Source organism: Arachis stenosperma, chromosome 8, assembly GCF_014773155.1.
Source record: "Arachis stenosperma cultivar V10309 chromosome 8, arast.V10309.gnm1.PFL2, whole genome shotgun sequence".
Classification (NCBI taxonomy): Eukaryota; Viridiplantae; Streptophyta; class Magnoliopsida; order Fabales; family Fabaceae; genus Arachis; species Arachis stenosperma.
This window is the reverse complement of record NC_080384.1, coordinates 49058392-49080295: the sequence shown is the minus strand read 5'-3', so window position 1 is coordinate 49080295 and position 21904 is coordinate 49058392. Positions and strand designations below refer to the sequence as shown.

Sequence of the window (21904 nt, the reverse complement as noted above, 5' to 3'; positions counted from 1 at the left end):
AACACAACACCAGATCTACTCTGTTGGATGCCTATCTCAGTTCATGGATTCACCAACTGATGCCCACTTGAAGGCTGTCTATAGGATCATTCGGTATCTAAAACAATCACCAGCAACTGGCTTATTTTTCTCTGTCAATAATTCTTTCACCTGGTTACACTGATTCTGATTGGGAGGCTTGTAAAGACACCCGAAAATTCATCAGTGGTTATTGTTTCTTCCTTGACCAAACTCTTATTTCTTGGAAGAGTAAGAAGCAGGCTACAGTTTCAAGGTCGTCCTCAGAAGTAGAATATCGCGCCCTTGCTAATGGCACTTGTGAACTCATTTGGTTACTTAAACTACTAAAGGAACTCAACATTCTTCCTCCTCTTCCGGTTGATATCTTCTGTGATAATAAATCTGCTATCTATATTGCTTCAAATCCTGTCTTTCATGAAAGAACCAAGCATGTTGAGGTTGATTGTCATGTGGCTCGAAACAAGTTTAAAGAAGGGGTTTCTAATCTTAGGCACGTTGTCTCCAGTGAACAACCGGCTGATCTATTCACTAAATCCCTTCCTCCAGGACCATTCTCTCATTTGCTTTCCAAGCTGGGATTACTTGATTTGCACAAACCACGTAATACCAACTTGTGGGGGATGTAACATAATAGAGTTTGTTTTTTGTATAGCTGTCAAGTTGGTTAGTTTGTTAGACATAATTATAGCACTATTAGTTAGTAATTTATTTTCCCTTTTGCTATATATATTGTAATTGGTATTCAGTACTTTGCGGTGGTTCTTTTAATTAATTATTCTCTCTTTTCACTTATTTTCAATTCTTCTTCCATTACTTTAAATTTCAATGACTTGAGAGTATATCACCAACTTTCTTCTTTTCTTATAATTATTTTTGTAATTCACTTGAATTTTAAGCTTGGTATCATTTTACAAAGAGTGTAGAGGAATGCACGAACTAGAGAGAAGTATGAACATGTAATTATCACGATCATCCACAAGGGCACTCGCGAGTAGCCTACGCGCTGCTGCAGCGAGTGCGGGGGAATGTCTAGCTGTGCGTTTGGGAATGATGAGGCGATTATGAAAAACACTCGAGTAGTGTGGGGTCCACGTGGAGATGGTGGGGTCCAGGTGAACGTAGATGGTGAAATGGGTTTTCGGGGCTTTGCTAAAGAAGGATTCCCATAAGGGTGCAAATGGGAGGGTCGATGTTGTGAGGAACATAAAAGCTAGTTTCTTAGGGTTAGTCGATGAGCGGTTTTGTTTGATGCGTGAAGCCACTCGAAGCATCTCTTTCTCCATTTCGTCGTTTTCATCGTCCTTGTACTCTGTTAACGGAAGGGTATTGGTGTTCGGTGGGTTAAGAATGGTACAGTTATTGCTGAAGTTTTTGGTGATGGTGGTGAATACAATAACTGAAGATAAACACAAAAGTAGTGCACATAGAAGACATCTGAGTGGGTTTGACGATATCATGTTTAGGGTTTTAAGTATTAATATTAGTGGACTACTACTGTTGCTTTTGTTAATTGATGGAGACATTTGAAATTGGGAGTGTTGAGCCTATGAAAGCCGAGAGAGGGATGAAATGGAATATATATAATTGGAAAGTGTTGATGGTCAAATTAAGCTTCATAAGTATAAGGAAAAGTATGTGGAACCAAAAGGGAATCAATCAAAAAATAAATAAAATTATATTTTATTTAATTAATTTAATTTTATTTAATTTTTAAATTTTGTTATTAATTGTTGTATTCAACTAAATCACTCCTTAACTAATATGTGGAAAAAAACTAAAAATCTCTCCTAGGATTACGGAACTCCTCATCACCTTCGTTTCAAAATTCAACCCTATGGTGCATGGTTTGGTGAGGGTGTCATCAACGGTGCAGGAAATTGGTGTATAGGAAGCCGATAAAGCCGGTTGGAATATTGGATCAGCTTGGTCATAGTTGAAGGGAGGGTGTGGATTCTGAAGGTTGTGTTTTTAGGGAGTATGAAGTGGGGCAATTACGGGTGTTATTAAAAAAAATATTTATTTAATATAAAAAAAAGCATTCTTGTTGTGATAAGAACAAGCAACGTGGATGCCCATTCCCATGTAAAACTTATATTTTTAAAAGAGAATAAAGATTAAATGCATGTTGAAAATAAAGACCCCATGCATGTATAAATAGGGGGTGTTGTACGAGTCTTGAGATACAGCAATAAAAAAATCCTCTTCCTCTCTTTATACTTTCTCCTCCCCTTAATACGCTTCTAATATATAAAAGTAGTAAATATATTGTTGTAAAATAAAGGATATATAAAATAAAGATGTATAAATAGAAGACTCTATTATTAATATAATTAGCTCAATAATTTTTATATATATAATATTATATGTTGTATTGTGTATATATATACAAAGATAAGAAAAAAGTATTAAAAAAAAGAGAGATTTGCATTTGATACTATCTCAATATAATAAAGATGGTTAATATTGCTATTATATTATATGTAAAGAGTAATAGAAAATAGAATTTAAAATACTTATAAAATAAAAGAAGAGAAAGAATTGTAATAGAAATATAAGGAGAAGTATTTGATTGTAACATAAGAGGGAATAGATTTCTTATTACTTATCACAATATAATAGAAACTTATATATTTACTACTTTTTATATATTAGAAGCGTATTAAGGGGAGAAAGTATAAAGAGAGGAAGAGGATTTTTTATTGCTGTATCTCAAGACTCGTACAACACCCCCTATTTATACATGCATGGGGTCTTTATTTTTAACATGCATTTAATCTTCATTCTCTTTTGAAAATATAAGTTTTACATGGGAATGGGCATCCACGTTGCTTGTTCTTATCACAACACTCCCCTTGGATGCCCATTTAGGATTATTACCTCATTAAAACCTTACTAAAGGAAAACCCTGTGGGAAAAACCTTAGTGAAGGAAAAAGAGTACAATATCCTTTGTGATGGGGACTGCCTCATTAAAAACCTTGTCAAGAAAAACCCAATGGGAAAAAAACCTGACCAAGGAAAAGAGTACAGTCTCCCCTCTTGCTGACATTATTTAATATTTTGAAATCGGCGCATCCCAATCTCATGTACCAATCTTTCAAAGGAGGATTTTGGGAGTGACTTTGTGAATAAATCTGCCAGATTGTCACTTGAACGGATCTGTTGGACATCAATTGTCCCTTGATTTTGAAGATCATGAGTGAAGAAGAATTTGGGAGAAATATGCTTTGTTCTATCGCCTTTAATGTATCCGCCTTTAAGTTGAGCAATGCATGCTGTATTATCTTCAAACAGGACAGTTGGAGCTATCTTATGATCAATCAGTCCACATGATGACATAATATATTGAATCAGACTCCTTAGCCAAAAACACTCGCGACTAGCTTCATGAATCGCCAGTATTTCAGCATGATTAGAGGATGTTGCAGCAATTATCTGTTTCGTGGACCTCCAAGATATAGCTGTACCACCATATGTAAACAGATATCCTGTTTGAGATCTCCCTTTATGTGGATCAGACAAGTAGCCAGCATCTGCATAGCCAACTAGTTGTCACTTGGATCCATAGGGGTAAAACAATCCCATATCAACCGTTCCATGAAGATATCGAAAAATTTGTTTGATTCCACTCCAATGTCTTTTGGTTGGAGAGGAACTATATCTTGCTAGTAAATTCACCGCGAATGATATGTCAGGTCGCGTATTATTAGCAAGATACATTAGTGCTCCAATGGCACTAAGATATGGCACTTCAGGACCAAGGATATCTTCATTTTCTTCTTTAGGACGGAATTGATCCTTTTTCACATCCAAAGATCTTACGATCATTGGTGTACTTAATGGATGTGACTTATCCATATAAAATCTTTTCAAGATCTTTTCTGTGTATGTTGTTTGATGAATAAAGATCCCGTCTTTTATATGCTCGATCTGCAGGCCGAGACAAAATTTAGTCTTTCCAAGATCTTTCATCTCAAACTCTTCTTTTAGAGTTTTTATAATTGTTGGAATCTCTTTAGGAGTCCCAATGATATTTAAATCATCAACGTACACAGCAATTATAACGAATCCAGATGCAGATTTCTTTATGAAAACACATGGGCAGATATCATCATTCTTGAATCCGTTTTTGGCCAGATACTCAATAAGACGATTATACCACATTCGTCCAGATTGCTTTAGACCATATAAAGATCTTTGTAATTTGACTGAGTATAGCCCTTGTGAATATTCATTGGATGGTTTAGATATCTTTAATCCTTCAGGGACTTTCATATAGATATCCCGATCTAATGAGCCGTATAAATAGGCTGTTACCACATCCATTAAATGCATATGCAGTTTATGATATGCAGATAAACTGACCAAATAACGCAAAGTTATCGCATCCACTACAGGGGAATACGTTTCTTCATAATCTATACCGGGCCTTTGTGAAAAACCTTGTGCCACAAGTCGGGCTTTATAGCGCACAACTTCATTTTCTCATTTCGTTTTCTCACAAATACCCACTATATCCAACAGGTTTTACATCTTCAGGTGTACGGACTACAGGTCCAAAGACTTCACGTTTTGCAAGTGAGTCTAATTCAGCCTTCATGGCTGCTTCCCATTTTGGCCAATCATTTCTTTGTCGACATTCTTCGACTGATCTTGGCTCAAGATCCTTACTTTCATGCATGATATCTGATGCCACATTATATGCAAATATTTCATTGACAATTGTCTTATTTCGGTCCCATTTTTCTCCTGTAAAGACATAATTTATCGAGATCTCGTCATTTTCACAATTTTCAGGTACCTGAACGTCTTCTGGCGTTATATCAGAATTCTGGACAACTGCCGGTGTCTTTACTATGTCTTTTTCAACAGGAATCGTATTTACCTCTTTTCTCTTTCGAGGATTTTTATCTTTGGAACCAACAGGCCTGCCACGCTTCTGGCGTGTATTTGCTTCCGGCGTGTATTTGCTTCCGTGGCTATTTGTCCTACTGGGACATCAATTCGAATTGGGGCATTTTCCGCCCTGCCACGCTTCTGGCGTGAATTTGCTTCAATGGCTACTTGTCCTACTGGGACGTCAATTCAAATTGAGGCATTTTCCGCTGGTATGTAAGATTTGGTTATCCTCTTTGTATCGGAAAATGCATCAGGCAATTCATTTGCTATTCTTTGCAAATGTATAATCTTTTGAACTTCTAGTTCACATTGCCCTGATCGAGGATCTAAATGCATCAACGATGATTTCCTTTTCAGGGAAGCTTATTCTCTCCCCCTAATATTGGAATTTTTGATTCATCAAAATGACAATCTGCAAACCGGGCTTTAAACACATCACCAGTTTGTATCTCAAGATACCTCACTATAGAGGGAGAATCATATCCAACATATATCCCCAATTTTCTTTGGGGTCCCATTTTGGTGCGATTAGGTGGTGCAATGGGAACATATATTGCACACCCAAATATTCTTAAATGGGAAACATTTGGCTGCTGGCCAAAAGCTAATTGTATAGGAGAGAATTGATGATAACTCGTTGGCCTCAACGAATAAGTGCTGCGGCATGTAAAATAGCATGCCCCCAAACCGAGGTTGGGAGATTTGTTCTCATAAGCAAGGGTCTAGCAATTAATTGGAGGCGCTTAATAAGTGATTCTGCTAACCCATTTTGTGTGTGAACATAAGCTACTGGATGTTCAACACTTATTCCATTAGCCATACAATAAGCATCAAAAGCTTGGGAAGTAAATTCACCAGCATTATCAAGACGAATTGCTTTAATTGGATTTTCTGGAAATTGTGCTTTTAATCGAATAATTTGAGCCAGTAATCTCGCAAACGCCAGGTTGCGAGAAGATAATAAGCACACATGTGACCATCTCGAAGATGCGTCTATGAGGACCATAAAATATCTAAAAGATCCACATGGTGGATGAATAGGTCCACATATATCACCTTGAATCCTTTCTAGGAATTCAGGGGACTCAAATCCAATCTTTACTGGTGATGGCTTTAAAATTAGCTTTCTCTGAGAACATGCAGCACAACAAAATTCACTAGTTTTAAGAATCTTCTGGTTCTTTAGTGAATGTCCATGAGAGTTTTCAATAATTCTCCTCATCATGGTTGTTCCCGGATGACCCAATCGGTCGTGCCAAGTTATGAATTCATTTGGGCTAGTAAACTTCTGGTTTACAGTGGCATGTGATTCAATTGCACTAATCTTGGTATAATACAACCCAGATGAAAGTGAGGGTAATTTTTCTAATATAACTTTCTTATTTGAATCATGAGTTGTGATATATAAATACTCATGATTTCCCTCATTCATAGTCTCAATATGATATCCATTTCGGCGAATATCTTTGAAACTCAACAAGTTCCTCAGAGACTTGGTAGATAATAGTGCATTATTTATTATAAATTTTGTTCCTCCAGGAAACAAAATTACAGCTCTTCCGGAGCCTTCTATCACATTGCCTGAGCCAATAATAGTATTAACATATTCCTCTTTTGGCACAAGATGGGTAAAATATATATCACTTTTGAGAATAGTGTGCGAACTTGCACTATCCGCAAGGCATACATCTTCATTACATATCCTTGTCATTCTTCAAAAACAAATAATAAAATGAGTAATATGCACAGTTAAATTGAATACTTGATCAGAATTATTTTTCTAAGAAACACTGTACATAAGATAATGTCATATACTGAAATTTTATTTTAAAATTTGACACATTTAATAATTTCAAAATTCATATTAATATTTCATTATTTATGTACATCACATAAAACTTAACAATAAGTTCTTTACATTATTTATTTACATATATACTTCACAATCCCACATATTAAACTATTCCATCATTGATCAAATGACCAATATTTCCTTCAGGGTCCTCAAAGAAATCAGATACATCATAATGAGTGGTGGAGTTCTCAGCATCATTTGAAACAAAATTTGTTTCCTTTCCTTTGTCGTTCTTTTTCAAAGATGCCTGGTAAAGATCGACTAGGTGCCTTGGGATACGACAGGTACGTGACCAATGGCCCTCTCCACCACAGCGGAAACACTTCTCCTCGGTTGATTTATTCTGCCCGATATTCCTTTCTTTATCCCACTTCTGGTGAGATCCTCTCTTTTGAACATAATTCTTTTTCCTTCCATAATTTTTCTTGTTATTAAAAGCTTGCCATTTACCTCTTCTGGGGTAATGATTTGCCGCATTTACTTCAGGAAATGGGACGGCGCCAGCTAGGCGCGCTTCATGATTTTTCAATAACAACTCATTGTTGCGTTCGGCAACAAGAAGGCAAGAAATTAACTCAGAATATTTTTTAAACCCTTTCTCTCGATACTGCTGCTGCAGGAGCACATTCGAGGCATGGAAGGTTGAGAAAGTTTTCTCCAACATATCATGATCAGTTATTTTTTCCCCACACAATTTCATTCGTGAGGTGATTCGAAACATTGCAGAATTATATTCATTTATAGATTTAAAATCTTGTAAACGCAAATGCGTCCATTCATACCGGGCTTGAGGAAGTATCACCGTTTTTTGATGATTGTACCTTTCTTCAAGGTCTTTCCAAAGATCTGTAGGATCTTTTAATGTAAGATATTCATTTTTCAATCCTTCGTCAAGATGACGACGGAGAAAAATCATGGCTTTAGCTTTATCCTTCTGGGATGCATTATTTTCAGCCTTAATGGTATCTCCAAGATCCATTGAATCAAGATGGATTTCAGCATCTAATATCCATGATAAATAATTGTTTCCAGATATATCAAGAGCATTGAATTCAATATGAGAGAGCTTCGACATAATGAAAAATTGTTACCTGAGTCTTCCTAAAAATTTGATCAGAGTCTCGTGCTGATAACGTGTTGTAAAATAAAGGATATATAAAATAAAGATGTATAAATAGAAGACTCTATTATTAATATAATTAGCTCAATAATTTTTATATATATATAATAATATTATATGTTGTATTGTGTATATATATACAAAGATAAGAAAAAGTATTAAAAATAAAGAGAGAGAGATTTGCATTTGATACTATCTCAATATAATAAAGATGGTTAATATTGCTATTAATATTATATGTAAAGAGTAATAGAAAATAGAATTTAAAATACTTATAAAATAAAAGAAGAGAAAGAATTGTAATAGAAATATAAGGAGAAGAGTATTTGATTGTAACATAAAGAGGGAATAGATTTCTTATTACTTATCACAATATAATAGAAACTTATATATGTTGTGATAAGAACAAGCAACGTGGATGCCCATTCCCATGTAAAACTTATATTTTCAAAAGAGAATGAAGATTAAATGCATGTTGAAAATAAAGACCCCATGCATGTATAAATAGGGGGTGTTGTACGAGTCTTGAGATACAGCAATAAAAAAATCCTCTTCCTCTCTTTATACTTTCTCCTCCCCTTAATACGCTTCTAATATATAAAAGTAGTAAATATATAAGTTTCTATTATATTGTGATAAGTAATAAGAAATCTATTCCCTCTTTATGTTACAATCAAATACTCTTCTCCTTATATTTCTATTACAATTCTTTCTCTTCTTTTATTTTATAAGTATTTTAAATTCTATTTTCTATTACTCTTTACATATAATATTAATAGCAATATTAACCATCTTTATTATATTGAGATAGTATCAAATGCAAATCTCTCTCTCTTTATTTTTAATACTTTTTCTTATCTTTGTATATATATACACAATACAACATATAATATTATTATATATATATAAAAATTATTGAGCTAATTATATTAATAATAGAGTCTTCTATTTATACATCTTTATTTTATATATCCTTTATTTTACAACACGTTATCAGCACGAGACTCTGATCAAATTTTTAGGAAGACTCAGGTAACAATTTTTCATTATGTCAAAGCTCTCTCATCTTGAATTCAATGCTCTTGATATATCTGGAAACAATTATTTATCATGGATATTAGATGCTGAAATCCATCTTGATTCAATGGATCTTGGAGATACCATTAAGGCTGAAAATAATGCATCCCAGAAGGATAAAGCTAAAGCCATGATTTTTCTCCGTCGTCATCTTGACGAAGGATTGAAAAATGAATATCTTACATTAAAAGATCCTGCAGATCTTTGGAAAGACCTTGAAGAAAGGTACAATCATCAGAAAACGGTGATACTTCCTCAAGCCCGGTATGAATGGACGCATTTGCGTTTACAAGATTTTAAATCTATAAATGAATATAATTCTGCAATGTTTCGAATCACCTCACGAATGAAATTGTGTGGGGAAAAAATAACTGATCATGATATGTTGGAGAAAACTTTCTCAACCTTCCATGCCTCGAATGTGCTCCTGCAGCAGCAGTATCGAGAGAAAGGGTTTAAAAAATATTCTGAGTTAATTTCTTGCCTTCTTGTTGCCGAACGCAACAATGAGTTGTTATTGAAAAATCATGAAGCGCGCCTAGCTGGCGCCGTCCCATTTCCTGAAGTAAATGCGGCAAATCATTACCCCAGAAGAGGTAAATGGCAAGCTTTTAATAACAAGAAAAATTATGGAAGGAAAAAGAATTATGTTCAAAAGAGAGGATCTCACCAGAAGTGGGATAAAGAAAGGAATATCGGGCAGAATAAATCAACCGAGGAGAAGTGTTTCCGCTGTGGTGGAGAGGGCCATTGGTCACGTACCTGTCGTATCCCAAGGCACCTAGTCGATCTTTACCAGGCATCTTTGAAAAAGAACGACAAAGGAAAGGAAACAAATTTTGTTTCAAATGATGCTGAGAACTCCACCACTCATTATGATGTATCTGATTTCTTTGAGGACCCTGAAGGAAATATTGGTCATTTGATCAATGATGGAATAGTTTAATATGTGGGATTGTGAAGTATATATGTAAATAAATAATGTAAAGAACTTATTGTTAAGTTTTATGTGATGTACATAAATAATGAAATATTAATATGAATTTTGAAATTATTAAATGTGTCAAATTTTAAAATAAAATTTCAGTATATGACATTATCTTATGTACAGTGTTTCTTAGAAAAATAATTCTGATCAAGTATTCAATTTAACTGTGCATATTACTCATTTTATTATTTGTTTTTGAAGAATGACAAGGATATGTAATGAAGATGTATGCCTTGCGGATAGTGCAAGTTCGCACACTATTCTCAAAAGTGATATATATTTTACCCATCTTGTGCCAAAAGAGGAATATGTTAATACTATTATTGGCTCAGGCAATGTGATAGAAGGCTCCGGAAGAGCTGTAATTTTGTTTCCTGGAGGAACAAAATTTATAATAAATAATGCACTATTATCTACCAAGTCTCTGAGGAACTTGTTGAGTTTCAAAGATATTCGCCGAAATGGATATCATATTGAGACTATGAATGAGGGAAATCATGAGTATTTATATATCACAACTCATGATTCAAATAAGAAAGTTATATTAGAAAAATTACCCTCACTTTCATCTGGGTTGTATTATACCAAGATTAGTGCAATTGAATCACATGCCACTGTAAACCAGAAGTTTACTAGCCCAAATGAATTCATAACTTGGCACGACCGATTGGGTCATCCGGGAACAACCATGATGAGGAGAATTATTGAAAACTCTCATGGACATTCACTAAAGAACCAGAAGATTCTTAAAACTAGTGAATTTTGTTGTGCTGCATGTTCTCAGGGAAAGCTAATTTTAAAGCCATCACCAGTAAAGATTGGATTTGAGTCCCCTGAATTCCTAGAAAGGATTCAAGGTGATATATGTGGACCTATTCATCCACCATGTGGATCTTTTAGATATTTTATGGTCCTCATAGACGCATCTTCGAGATGGTCACATGTGTGCTTATTATCTTCTCGCAACCTGGCGTTTGCGAGATTACTGGCTCAAATTATTCGATTAAAAGCACAATTTCCAGAAAATCCAATTAAAGCAATTCGTCTTGATAATGCTGGTGAATTTACTTCCCAAGCTTTTGATGCTTATTGTATGGCTAATGGAATAAGTGTTGAACATCCAGTAGCTTATGTTCACACACAAAATGGGTTAGCAGAATCACTTATTAAGCGCCTCCAATTAATTGCTAGACCCTTGCTTATGAGAACAAATCTCCCAACCTCGGTTTGGGGGCATGCTATTTTACATGCCGCAGCACTTATTCGTTTGAGGCCAACGAGTTATCATCAATTCTCTCCTATACAATTAGCTTTTGGCCAGCAGCCAAATGTTTCCCATTTAAGAATATTTGGGTGTGCAATATATGTTCCCATTGCACCACCTAATCGCACCAAAATGGGACCCCAAAGAAAATTGGGGATATATGTTGGATATGATTCTCCCTCTATAGTGAGGTATCTTGAGATACAAACTGGTGATGTGTTTAAAGCCCGGTTTGCGGATTGTCATTTTGATGAATCAAAATTTCCAACATTAGGGGGAGAGAATAAGCTTCCTGAAAAGGAACTTAATTGGAATGCATCATCGTTGATGTATTTAGATCCTCGATCAGGGCAATGTGAATTAGAAGTTCAAAAGATTATACATTTGCAAAGAATAGCAAATGAATTGCCTGATGCATTTTCCGATACAAAGAGGATAACCAAATCTTACATACCAGCAGAAAATGCCTCAATTCGAATTGACGTCCCAGTAGGACAAGTAGCCACTGAAGCAAATTCACGCCAGAAGCGTGGCAGGGCGAAAAATGCCCCAATTCGAATTGATGTCCCAGTAGGACAAATAGCCACGGAAGCAAATACACGCCAGAAGCGTGGCAGGCCTGTTGGTTCCAAAGATAAAAATCCTCGAAAGAGAAAAGAGGTAAATACGATTCCTGTTGAAAAAGACATAGTAAAGACACCGGCAATTGTCCAGAATTCTGATATAACGCCAGAAGACGTTCAGGTACCTGAAAATTGTGAAAATGACGAGATCTCGATAAATTATGTCTTTACAGGAGAAAAATGGGACCGAAATAAGACAATTGTCAATGAAATATTTGCATATAATGTGGCATCAGATATCATGCATGAAAGTAAGGATCTTGAGCCAAGATCAGTCGAAGAATGTCGACAAAGAAATGATTGGCCAAAATGGGAAGCAGCCATGAAGGCTGAATTAGACTCACTTGCAAAAAGTGAAGTCTTTGGACCTGTAGTCCGTACACCTGAAGATGTAAAACCTGTTGGATATAAGTGGGTATTTGTGAGAAAACGAAATGAGAAAAATGAAGTTGTGCGGTATAAAGCCCGACTTGTGGCACAAGGTTTTTCACAAAGGCCCGGTATAGATTATGAAGAAACGTATTCCCCTGTAGTGGATGCGATAACTTTGTGTTATTTGGTCAGTTTATCTGCATATCATAAACTGCATATGCATTTAATGGATGTGGTAACAGCCTATTTATACGGCTCATTAGATCAGGATATCTATATGAAAGTCCCTGAAGGATTAAAGATATCTAAACCATCCAATGAATATTCACAAGGGCTATACTCAGTCAAATTACAAAGATCTTTATATGGTCTAAAGCAATCTGGACGAATGTGGTATAATCGTCTTACTGAGTATCTGGCCAAAAACGGATTCAAGAATGATGATATCTACCCATGTGTTTTCATAAAGAAATCTGCATCTGGATTCGTTATAATTGCTGTGTACGTTGATGATTTAAATATCATTGGGACTCCTGAAGAGATTCCAACAATTATAAAAACTCTAAAAGAAGAGTTTAAGATGAAAGATCTTGGAAAGACTAAATTTTGTCTCGGCCTGCAGATCGAACATATAAAAGACGGGATCTTTATTCATCAAACAACATACACAGAAAAGATCTTGAAAAGATTTTATATGGATAAGTCACATCCATTAAGTACACCAATGATCGTAAGATCTTTGGATGTGAAAAATGATCAATTCCATCCTAAAGAAGAAAATGAAGATATCCTTGGTCCTGAAGTGCCATATCTTAGTGCCATTGGAGCACTAATGTATCTTGCTAATAATACGCGACCTGACATATCATTCGCGGTGAATTTACTAGCAAGGTATAGTTCCTCTCCAACCAGAAGACATTGGAGTGGAATCAAACAAATTTTTCGATATCTTCATGGAACGGTTGATATGGGATTGTTTTACCCCTATGGATCCAAGTCGCAACTAGTTGGCTATGCAGATGCTGGCTACTTGTCTGATCCACATAAAGGGAGATCTCAAACAGGATATCTGTTTACATATGGTGGTACAGCTATATCTTGGAGGTCCACGAAACAGACAATTGCTGTAACATCCTCTAATCATGCTGAAATACTGGCGATTCATGAAGCTAGTCGCGAGTGTTTTTGGCTAAGGAGTCTGATTCAATATATTATGTCATCATGTGGACTGATTGATTATAAGATAGCTCCAACTGTCCTGTTTGAAGATAATACAGCATGCATTGCTCAACTTAAAGGCGGATACATTAAAGGCGATAGAACAAAGCATATTTCTCCCAAATTCTTCTTCACTCATGATCTTCAAAATCAAGGGACAATTGATGTCCAACAGATCCGTTCAAGTGACAATCTGGCAGATTTATTCACAAAGTCACTCCCAAAATCCTCCTTTGAAAGATTGGTACATGAGATTGGGATGCGCCGATTTCAAAATATTAAATAATGTCAGCAAGAGGGGGAGACTGTACTCTTTTTTCCTTGGTCAGGTTTTTTTCCCATTGGGTTTTTCTTGACAAGGTTTTTAATGAGGCAGTCCCCATCACAAAGGATATTGTACTCTTTTTCCTTCACTAAGGTTTTTCCCACAGGGTTTTCCTTTAGTAAGGTTTTAATGAGGCAATAATCCTAAATGGGCATCCAAGGGGGAGTGTTGTGATAAGAACAAGCAACGTGGATGCCCATTCCCATGTAAAACTTATATTTTCAAAAGAGAATGAAGATTAAATGCATGTTGAAAATAAAGACCCCATGCATGTATAAATAGGGGGTGTTGTACGAGTCTTGAGATACAGCAATAAAAAAATCCTCTTCCTCTCTTTATACTTTCTCCTCCCCTTAATACGCTTCTAATATATAAAAGTAGTAAATATATAAGTTTCTATTATATTGTGATAAGTAATAAGAAATCTATTCCCTCTTTATGTTACAATCAAATACTCTTCTCCTTATATTTCTATTACAATTCTTTCTCTTCTTTTATTTTATAAGTATTTTAAATTCTATTTTCTATTACTCTTTACATATAATATTAATAGCAATATTAACCATCTTTATTATATTGAGATAGTATCAAATGCAAATCTCTCTCTCTTTATTTTTAATACTTTTTCTTATCTTTGTATATATATACACAATATAACATATAATATTATTATATATATATAAAAATTATTGAGCTAATTATATTAATAATAGAGTCTTCTATTTATACATCTTTATTTTATATATCCTTTATTTTACAACAATTCTAACACTTAACAAAAGAAATATTCAGTTATATTTTAGCAAAAATAATTAAATATTTATAAAATTTAAAAAAAATTATAAAATTATTAAAGAAATAGAGACATTTACATTTGTAATACAAAAAAATTCGAAAAATATATAAAAGAACATCCATTTAGCATGAAAAAGAAACATTTTAATACTTAGCAGAAGGAACATCCATATATATTAATTCGTAAAAAATTTTAATTCACCCAAAGATATTTGACTGATTTTTTACTGATATCCTTTTGGTTCCCTAGCATTACTCTAAGTATAAATGCAAAGCTATTTAACTAATAACTAGAGACGAATGATATGGTAAGTTGATGGTCAAATCAAGCTTCATTGCACGTATAAATGCAAAGTCATAATAATAAGGAAAAAATTTAGTAAGAAAAAAATTTCGGTCATAATTAGTTAAAATTTTTTAAAATTTAATTTATTTATATAATTTAATAATATTTTAATTTTTTATCTCATTTTTCTATCAATTCATTTATTATATTTTTATTAGTCCAATTTATTAATAATATTAAAGTATAATATCATATTTTTAATTATTAGACATTTTTGTAATTATTACTTAATATTCTATTTTATAATTTAAATGTTATATTTAAAAATATAATAAACACTAATAATAATAATAATAATAATAATAATATTCATTAAATAACTTTAATTGAAATTGATTTTTAATTCTTTTATTTCATTTATTATCATTCCATAAGTTAGCAAACATAAAGACTTTGTTTAATAGGTTTATTATTGTTAGAAGAATCATGAAGCCCGTATATTTTTTTAGAGGCTAAAAATCACAATTTTAATTCACTTACAAGTTCAATTGGAATATAGACAAAGAAAATTTATAAGAAATCGCTTTTATTATTGCAAATAATATGACATTTGAATTCGATCTTATATTAACACGATATTTATGTCGGAAGGAGTTGAAAAATAATTTGAATAGACAGACTCACCTGATAAGATTGTTACTAGTTAACCAATTTTTGAAAATATGAAAAAACACACTAGTTTTTATGAAATATGGTAATAAACTGATTTAATTTTTGTGTGTGTGTGTTTTATGTGCATTTATAATTATAATGTACTAAATTCATACACATAACAATATAACATTCATAAGTTCATATACATAACATCCATAATTACATACAACTAACATCTAAAAATTAAATTCATGTTTATTAAATGAGGAATGTTAGGGGCCAGCACTTTTGTTAAATTCTAGCCAGCATTTAACCATCAAAAGAAAATTGAATGATTCTACACTATTAGATGCAATCTCACACCATTAAAAATATCATTGATGACTAATTGATGGCTAAAAATCACAAAATCTGCTGGCACCTAGACTTTCTCTTATTAAATATTACATCCATTCACATGTCATTTTTTAGTTGTTGCATAAGTAACTATCAAGTTAACACATATATTTTTAAATTTTATTATTATAATTGAATTTGAAAAATATCAAATTCTTAAATTAATTTATTTAATTAATAAATTTACTCGTAACATCTATAAATTTATACACATAACATCTATAATTTTATATTAATAACATCCATAATTTTATACTCAAAATATTCATAATTTCATACATACGATGTTTATAATTGTTAAATTTTTATAATTAATATTATCAAATTTTAAACCATACATCTTATTGTATTTTTTAAATTATCTTATATGTACATTAATAGGTAATAATTTTAATTATTTTAATATTTTTTATTTAATATTCTTATGCATACTTCTTTATTGATTTTAATATAACAAGTTAATAATTATTTTTAAAAATTTATTTTTTAATTTTTATTATTTATTTTTTTAATAGTCAATATGTAAAATATGAGTTGTATAGTAGAAGTTGTTAATTTTTTTTTAATTTAACCTCTATAATTTCTATAGAGAAATTGTATTTTAATGAGTAATAATGTGATTGCGGAATGTTAGAAATTTGATTTAGGAGAAACTGAAATTAATTTTGGAAAGAACATTAATGACTCTAAACACGCAGAAAAAAGTGGGTAATAAGTAGAGGTGACAAAGCGGGCCGGCCCGCACCATAAACAGGGCGAGCCGGCCTGTGCCCGCTAACTAAGGTGGGTTCAAAATGCTAGCCTATCCTATTTTATGGCAGATTAGTGGGCCGGCGGACTAGCTCGCTTGACTCTTTTCTTTTTTTTTTTGAAAAATAAAATTCATTAAAATTAATTAAAAAATAATAATTAAAAAATTAAATATAAATAAAAAATAGTCAAATTATAATATAATTTTTTTCATTATTTTTTAATTTTTAACTTCATCAATAAAATTGCTTAAAATAATATTTGTCAATAGAACCATCTTTATTTTAAAAAATAAGTCACATAATTTAATTATATATACGAAATTGTAAAATAAAATAAATAAAGTTAATAACTAAAAGAAGAATAAAAATAAAAATTATAAAATAAATTAAATAAAGTTAATAACTCTCTCTCTCTCTCTAAAGTGATGCTTTTTGTTTCTATGATTCCTTAATGCAAACCATATATAAATAGATTGAAAATCGTCATATTTGAGTATGAATTGTTGAATTATTGAAGATTTGGATGGTGCTTCTGAGGTTTGTTTCATGGTTCTGTTAAGTATTTTTGTTGTTATCAATTGATGGCAGGTTTTGAAGTGAGAGGATGTGGAAATTGGAGAGCCTAAAGAAGGCGAGGTTCTTGTGAAACACAAAGCAAATGGGGTTAACTTCATTGATGTCTATTTTCGCACAAGAGTTTATGAAGACCCTTCTTTCCCTTACACTCTAGGTTAGTTAATTGGACTTACTTCTACTAAATTATTTTATATGGTGATATTTTTTCTATCAAATATTGTTTTATTTATAAGTTGACTTTTAATAATAATACTAAATTGAAACAGTCAAACTCACCCAAGATGATCACTTTTGAGGTGCTTTTGTTTTAGCGCGACATTACTTTTACCAACTATCCCATTTAAAATTATTAACTACTCTTTTTCATCCAATCTGTCTGGAGAGGTTTATAATTCCTTGTTGCTTACTTGTTTGTAGCTAAAGAACTAGGCAAAATATGCATTGATAATAAATTTCTCATTTTCCAAAAAAGAGGTGTTTGTTCTATTGTGTTCTTTGCTTCCTGTTTATTATGATCAAATTATTTTCTTCTATTGATGGCGGCCTCTAACTTTCCATTTTATGCTTTGTTTGTTTATTATGATTAATTCCTTGCTTGTTCATGCTGTAAATGAAAGTACTTGGCACATTGCATATGGATTGCAGCATTGCAGTTGGTTCAAAGGATGGGAAACTGATTATAAGGTTACAACAAAAGGATGGAAAATTGATCATTTATTTTGTTTTAAATTGTGAAATGGCTTCATAAATTTATTCATGTGTATGAGCTAGTGATATAATCTTGTTTTTTTATTATAAGGGAAGGTTATGCTAGCAAGTCATTTATATTTGTTTTGTATGTGTTGACAAGCAGTTTTATATCTAATTAATTAAGTGTTTTTTATTTACAAAAAAAAAAAAAGGTTTTGAAAAGATTTACAATCGAAATCTACACTCTCTTCAAATAATGTTCTTATAATAGTCTGTTTTTTTTGGAAGCTCATGTATAAAATTGCGGTGGTTCAAAATCGTCGCATTTTTTAAAACAAAAAATCCCACATAAATTTGTGGCCGCCACATATTTTTTTTGAAAATTCAAATACTAAAATAGTGGTAGTTATGCAACTGCTGAAAAATCAATTATTTGATTTGTAACAGTTATACCAGCGGTTCTTGTAAATTGTCGCAAAATCACATATTCGCACCCTAAATCACAACGCTCTCATAATCACTAGTATGCTGTTTTGCGGAAATTTTTTTAAAAAATCGCTGCTATTCGTCGTGTCTCTTGTAATGATAGTATATAGGGTAGCATTATAAATTTTTATAAATATTATGAGGTAAAAAGAAAAAGGAATGCATTTTACCCTTTGTAAACTTTTTTTGTCATACATACAAATCCACTCACAACGACCCCACAAAGTTCTTTAATCACAATTCAACTATCGCTAAAAATTAAACTTGGTGCGACATCTTAGAAGACAAATAACTTTGCCACTAGTATCCAAGCCACAATCACCCTTTGCAACCTTAAGTTCTTAACTAATCCTTAAAGATTACGTGATCTGCTATGGCCATCAAAGCTTGTAGTGAGTCCGAAGAAAACTTTCTCGCAAATAAAAACGGATCATGTCGTTTGCCATCATCGTCGTCACCATATTTGGGCCTAGCCGTCCTCAAGGCCGAAATCAACTGAGGCCCGATTTCGTCCTTCTCAAACATTCGAGGGTGCCCGCCATCGCTTCCAGTCCAATCCACGTAGGTGAGCGTGGCATGCACGCACCCTTTGGTGTCCAACATATTCATAAGGGTAGGAAAGTAACTCTCCTCCGGATAACAAATCTCCAAAAAGTAAAACAAGCACGGCAATTTGAATTTTGACCAAACCCTTGTGTCTGACACAATCAACATTGCATGCTTACGTGTCAACGACCAAAATTGAGACCCGGTTCGAAACTCCTCGTACCTTACCTCCGGGAGCATCACGTGTGCCCCACGCACAACCCATCGGTAAAACGACCCTAAATCCTGTGGAGTCATCTCGATAAAGCTTTTGTTTGAGTTTGCAAGCGTGTGGTACGTGAAGCGAAAAGAGTGTAGTGGAATGCACGAAGCAGAGAGAAGTAGGAACATATAGTTGTCTGGATCGTCCACAAGAGCGCATGCGAGTAACCTGCGCGCTGCTGCAGCAAGTGTGGGAGAGTTTCTAGCAGTGGGCTTGGAGGGAATGATGCGGTTATGGAAGACACTGAAGGGGTGTGGCTTCCAAATGGAGCTAGTCTCGTCCACGTGAACGTAGATGGTGAAGTGTGTTTTTGGGGCTTGCTTAAAGAACGATTCCCACAAAGGGGCGAATGGGAGAGTCGATGTTGTGAGGAACATAAACGCTAGTTTCTTAGGGTTAGTGGATGAGGGGTTTGGGTTGGTGTTTGAAGCCACTCGAAGCAACTCTTTTTCTATTTCATCTTCCTTGTACTCCGTTAATTGAAGTGTGTTGTTGTTGGGTAGGTTATGAATGAAACGATTGGTAACATTTTTGGTGGAGGTGGTGGTGGTGAATACAATGACTAAAGGTAAACACAGAAGGATCGCACATAGGAGAGATCTTAGTGGGTTTGATAATAGCAATTTTTGGATTTTAAATCTTAATAATGATGAACTAGTTTTGCACTTGTTAATTGAGGGAGACATTTGAAATTGGGAGGGTTGAGTCTCTGGGAGCCCAGAGGGATGAAATGGAATATATATGGTTGGTAATAAGTTGATGGTCAAAAGCGATTATAATAACTAGAGACGAATAATATGGATAACATTAAATTGGTAGGTTGATGGTCAAATCAAGTTTCAAAGGTATAAATGCATATTAAATGCGTGTAATGATAAGAAATTTAGAGTGATTTAATATAATAAGTATATTATATTTTAATTAAAATTTTTTAATTAAATGATCAGATGAGAGGGATATTGGAAGAACAGGGGAAGAGAAAGAATAAGGTAAGTTTCTTGTTTGTTTTGTTTTGTTAACGATTGTATATGGTTTTGGAATTGCTAGAACCAACATTTAAAGTGAAAAAAAAAATTAACTAGTATTAGTTCAAATATAAGAAAAAGAAATACTAGTCACTTGACCTTTTTTTTATATATTTTTTAGTTTTTCAAGTAAATTTGTAGAATAAAAAGCAGCCACATACACATTGACAAAGAAAATAAAATTATAATACTTCTATAGATTAGGGATGTCAATGGGACGGAAACGGGGACGGAAGATGCCTCCCTATTTTTCGTCTTCGCCTCGGAACTAATCCCCATCTCTATCTCATTTTTTCTCATGAAAGAATAATTGTCTTCATCCTCGTTTTTCACGTTTTTTACGGGGTCTCATTCCTCATCTCCCTATATTTAATATTTACGGAAAAGTTCTGCATACAAGTCATTAGGGCTTGTATGCTTTACAAGCTCATTAAACAATAAAATCAAAATACGCGCTACTCCACGTACGTTGATTACACGCGCTATATAACATGCCGCGTATATCTAACTACCAAATTTAAAATATTTGTTTCCTTCTTCGTTTTCGTTATTTTGAGATTTGGTTGTTCTTCTTCTCGCGCGTCTTCCCTCCTTCTTCTCCATCGTTCTTTTCCTCTCGTTTTCTCACTGGTATGTTCTTCGTTTACGTTATCTTTTTCCTTTTCTGCAATTCGAGCTTCGTTTTCTATTTTGATTTGTTGTTTTCTGAAATCAAAGTTTGAACTCGTTTTGAAGATAATGGATCATTCAACCTCAGATTGTCAGCTGAATCCAGGCGAAGTGGATTATGAATTTGAATCTAACGAAGTTCCTGAGGTTTGATTTACATAGGATTAGTATAAATTTTCTTTCAGTAATTTGTATAGCATTGTGTACTTGAAAAATTGCTGAATATTGATTGTGAAAGTAAGACGTCAATGTATTAGTTGTGATTAATTACCTGGAATTTATAGCAGACGCTCGGGTGTAGATCAATTCTTCTTTGGGTGTATTTTAGCTAGAAGTGTGGGTGTATCTACACTTTACTGATTTTTTGTTATTTTAATTGAGTTGTTGTTGTTCAGGTGTATTATATCAGACATGATTGGGTGTTTTTTTAGTTTTTGATATGGTGTATTCTGCAGCCTGTGTATTTACAGTTTATGGCTTTAAAGGTCATTCTGTTGTTGAGTTGTTGCGGCTCGGGTGTATCATATTAGACATAATTGGGTATATTTGAATCATATCTATGGGTGTATTTACAGTTCTGACACGGTGTATTGTGCAGCCTCTCTCGGTTGTTGATGACGAGCTTGTTCCGAAGGTCGGAATGACCTTTACCACCCTTGAAGATGCTGGAAAATTTTACAGGGACTACGCCAAGGCTGCAGGTTTCTCTACAAGAGTTCGGTGCACAAATAGGAAGGGAAACGAGATTAAGAATCAACTGATTATATGTAGCAGAGAGGAAAAATGGAAATCTAAAATATCTCCGACCAAGAAGACCAATCCGACAGCCGGTCTAAACTGTCCTGCAAGAATTTATATACACACATTGAAGGATGTCGGTGCTTGGATGATTTCAAAGGTTGTGCTGGATCATTCACACCCCTGCTGTCCAAGCAAAGCAGAGATGCTCAAACAGCACAGGGAACTAAGCATGTCCATTCGTCGTACGATAGAGAATAACGAGGAG

At 33.6% G+C, this 21904-nt stretch overlaps 2 protein-coding genes across 2 annotated transcripts; both read right to left on the bottom strand.

Moving 5' to 3' along the window:
• Positions 1-929: 929 nt before the first annotated feature.
• LOC130946123 (glycosyltransferase BC10-like) lies at positions 930-1478 on the bottom strand. Its single transcript, XM_057874804.1, has one exon. The coding sequence runs from the start codon at positions 1476-1478 to the stop codon at positions 930-932; it is 549 nt and encodes a 182-aa protein (XP_057730787.1).
• A 17105-nt stretch (positions 1479-18583) lies between these two features.
• Positions 18584-19933, bottom strand: LOC130946589 (glycosyltransferase BC10-like). Its single transcript, XM_057875384.1, has one exon. It carries the CDS (start codon positions 19888-19890, stop codon positions 18742-18744), a length of 1149 nt encoding a protein of 382 aa, XP_057731367.1. The 5' UTR covers positions 19891-19933; the 3' UTR covers positions 18584-18741.
• Positions 19934-21904: the final 1971 nt, after the last annotated feature.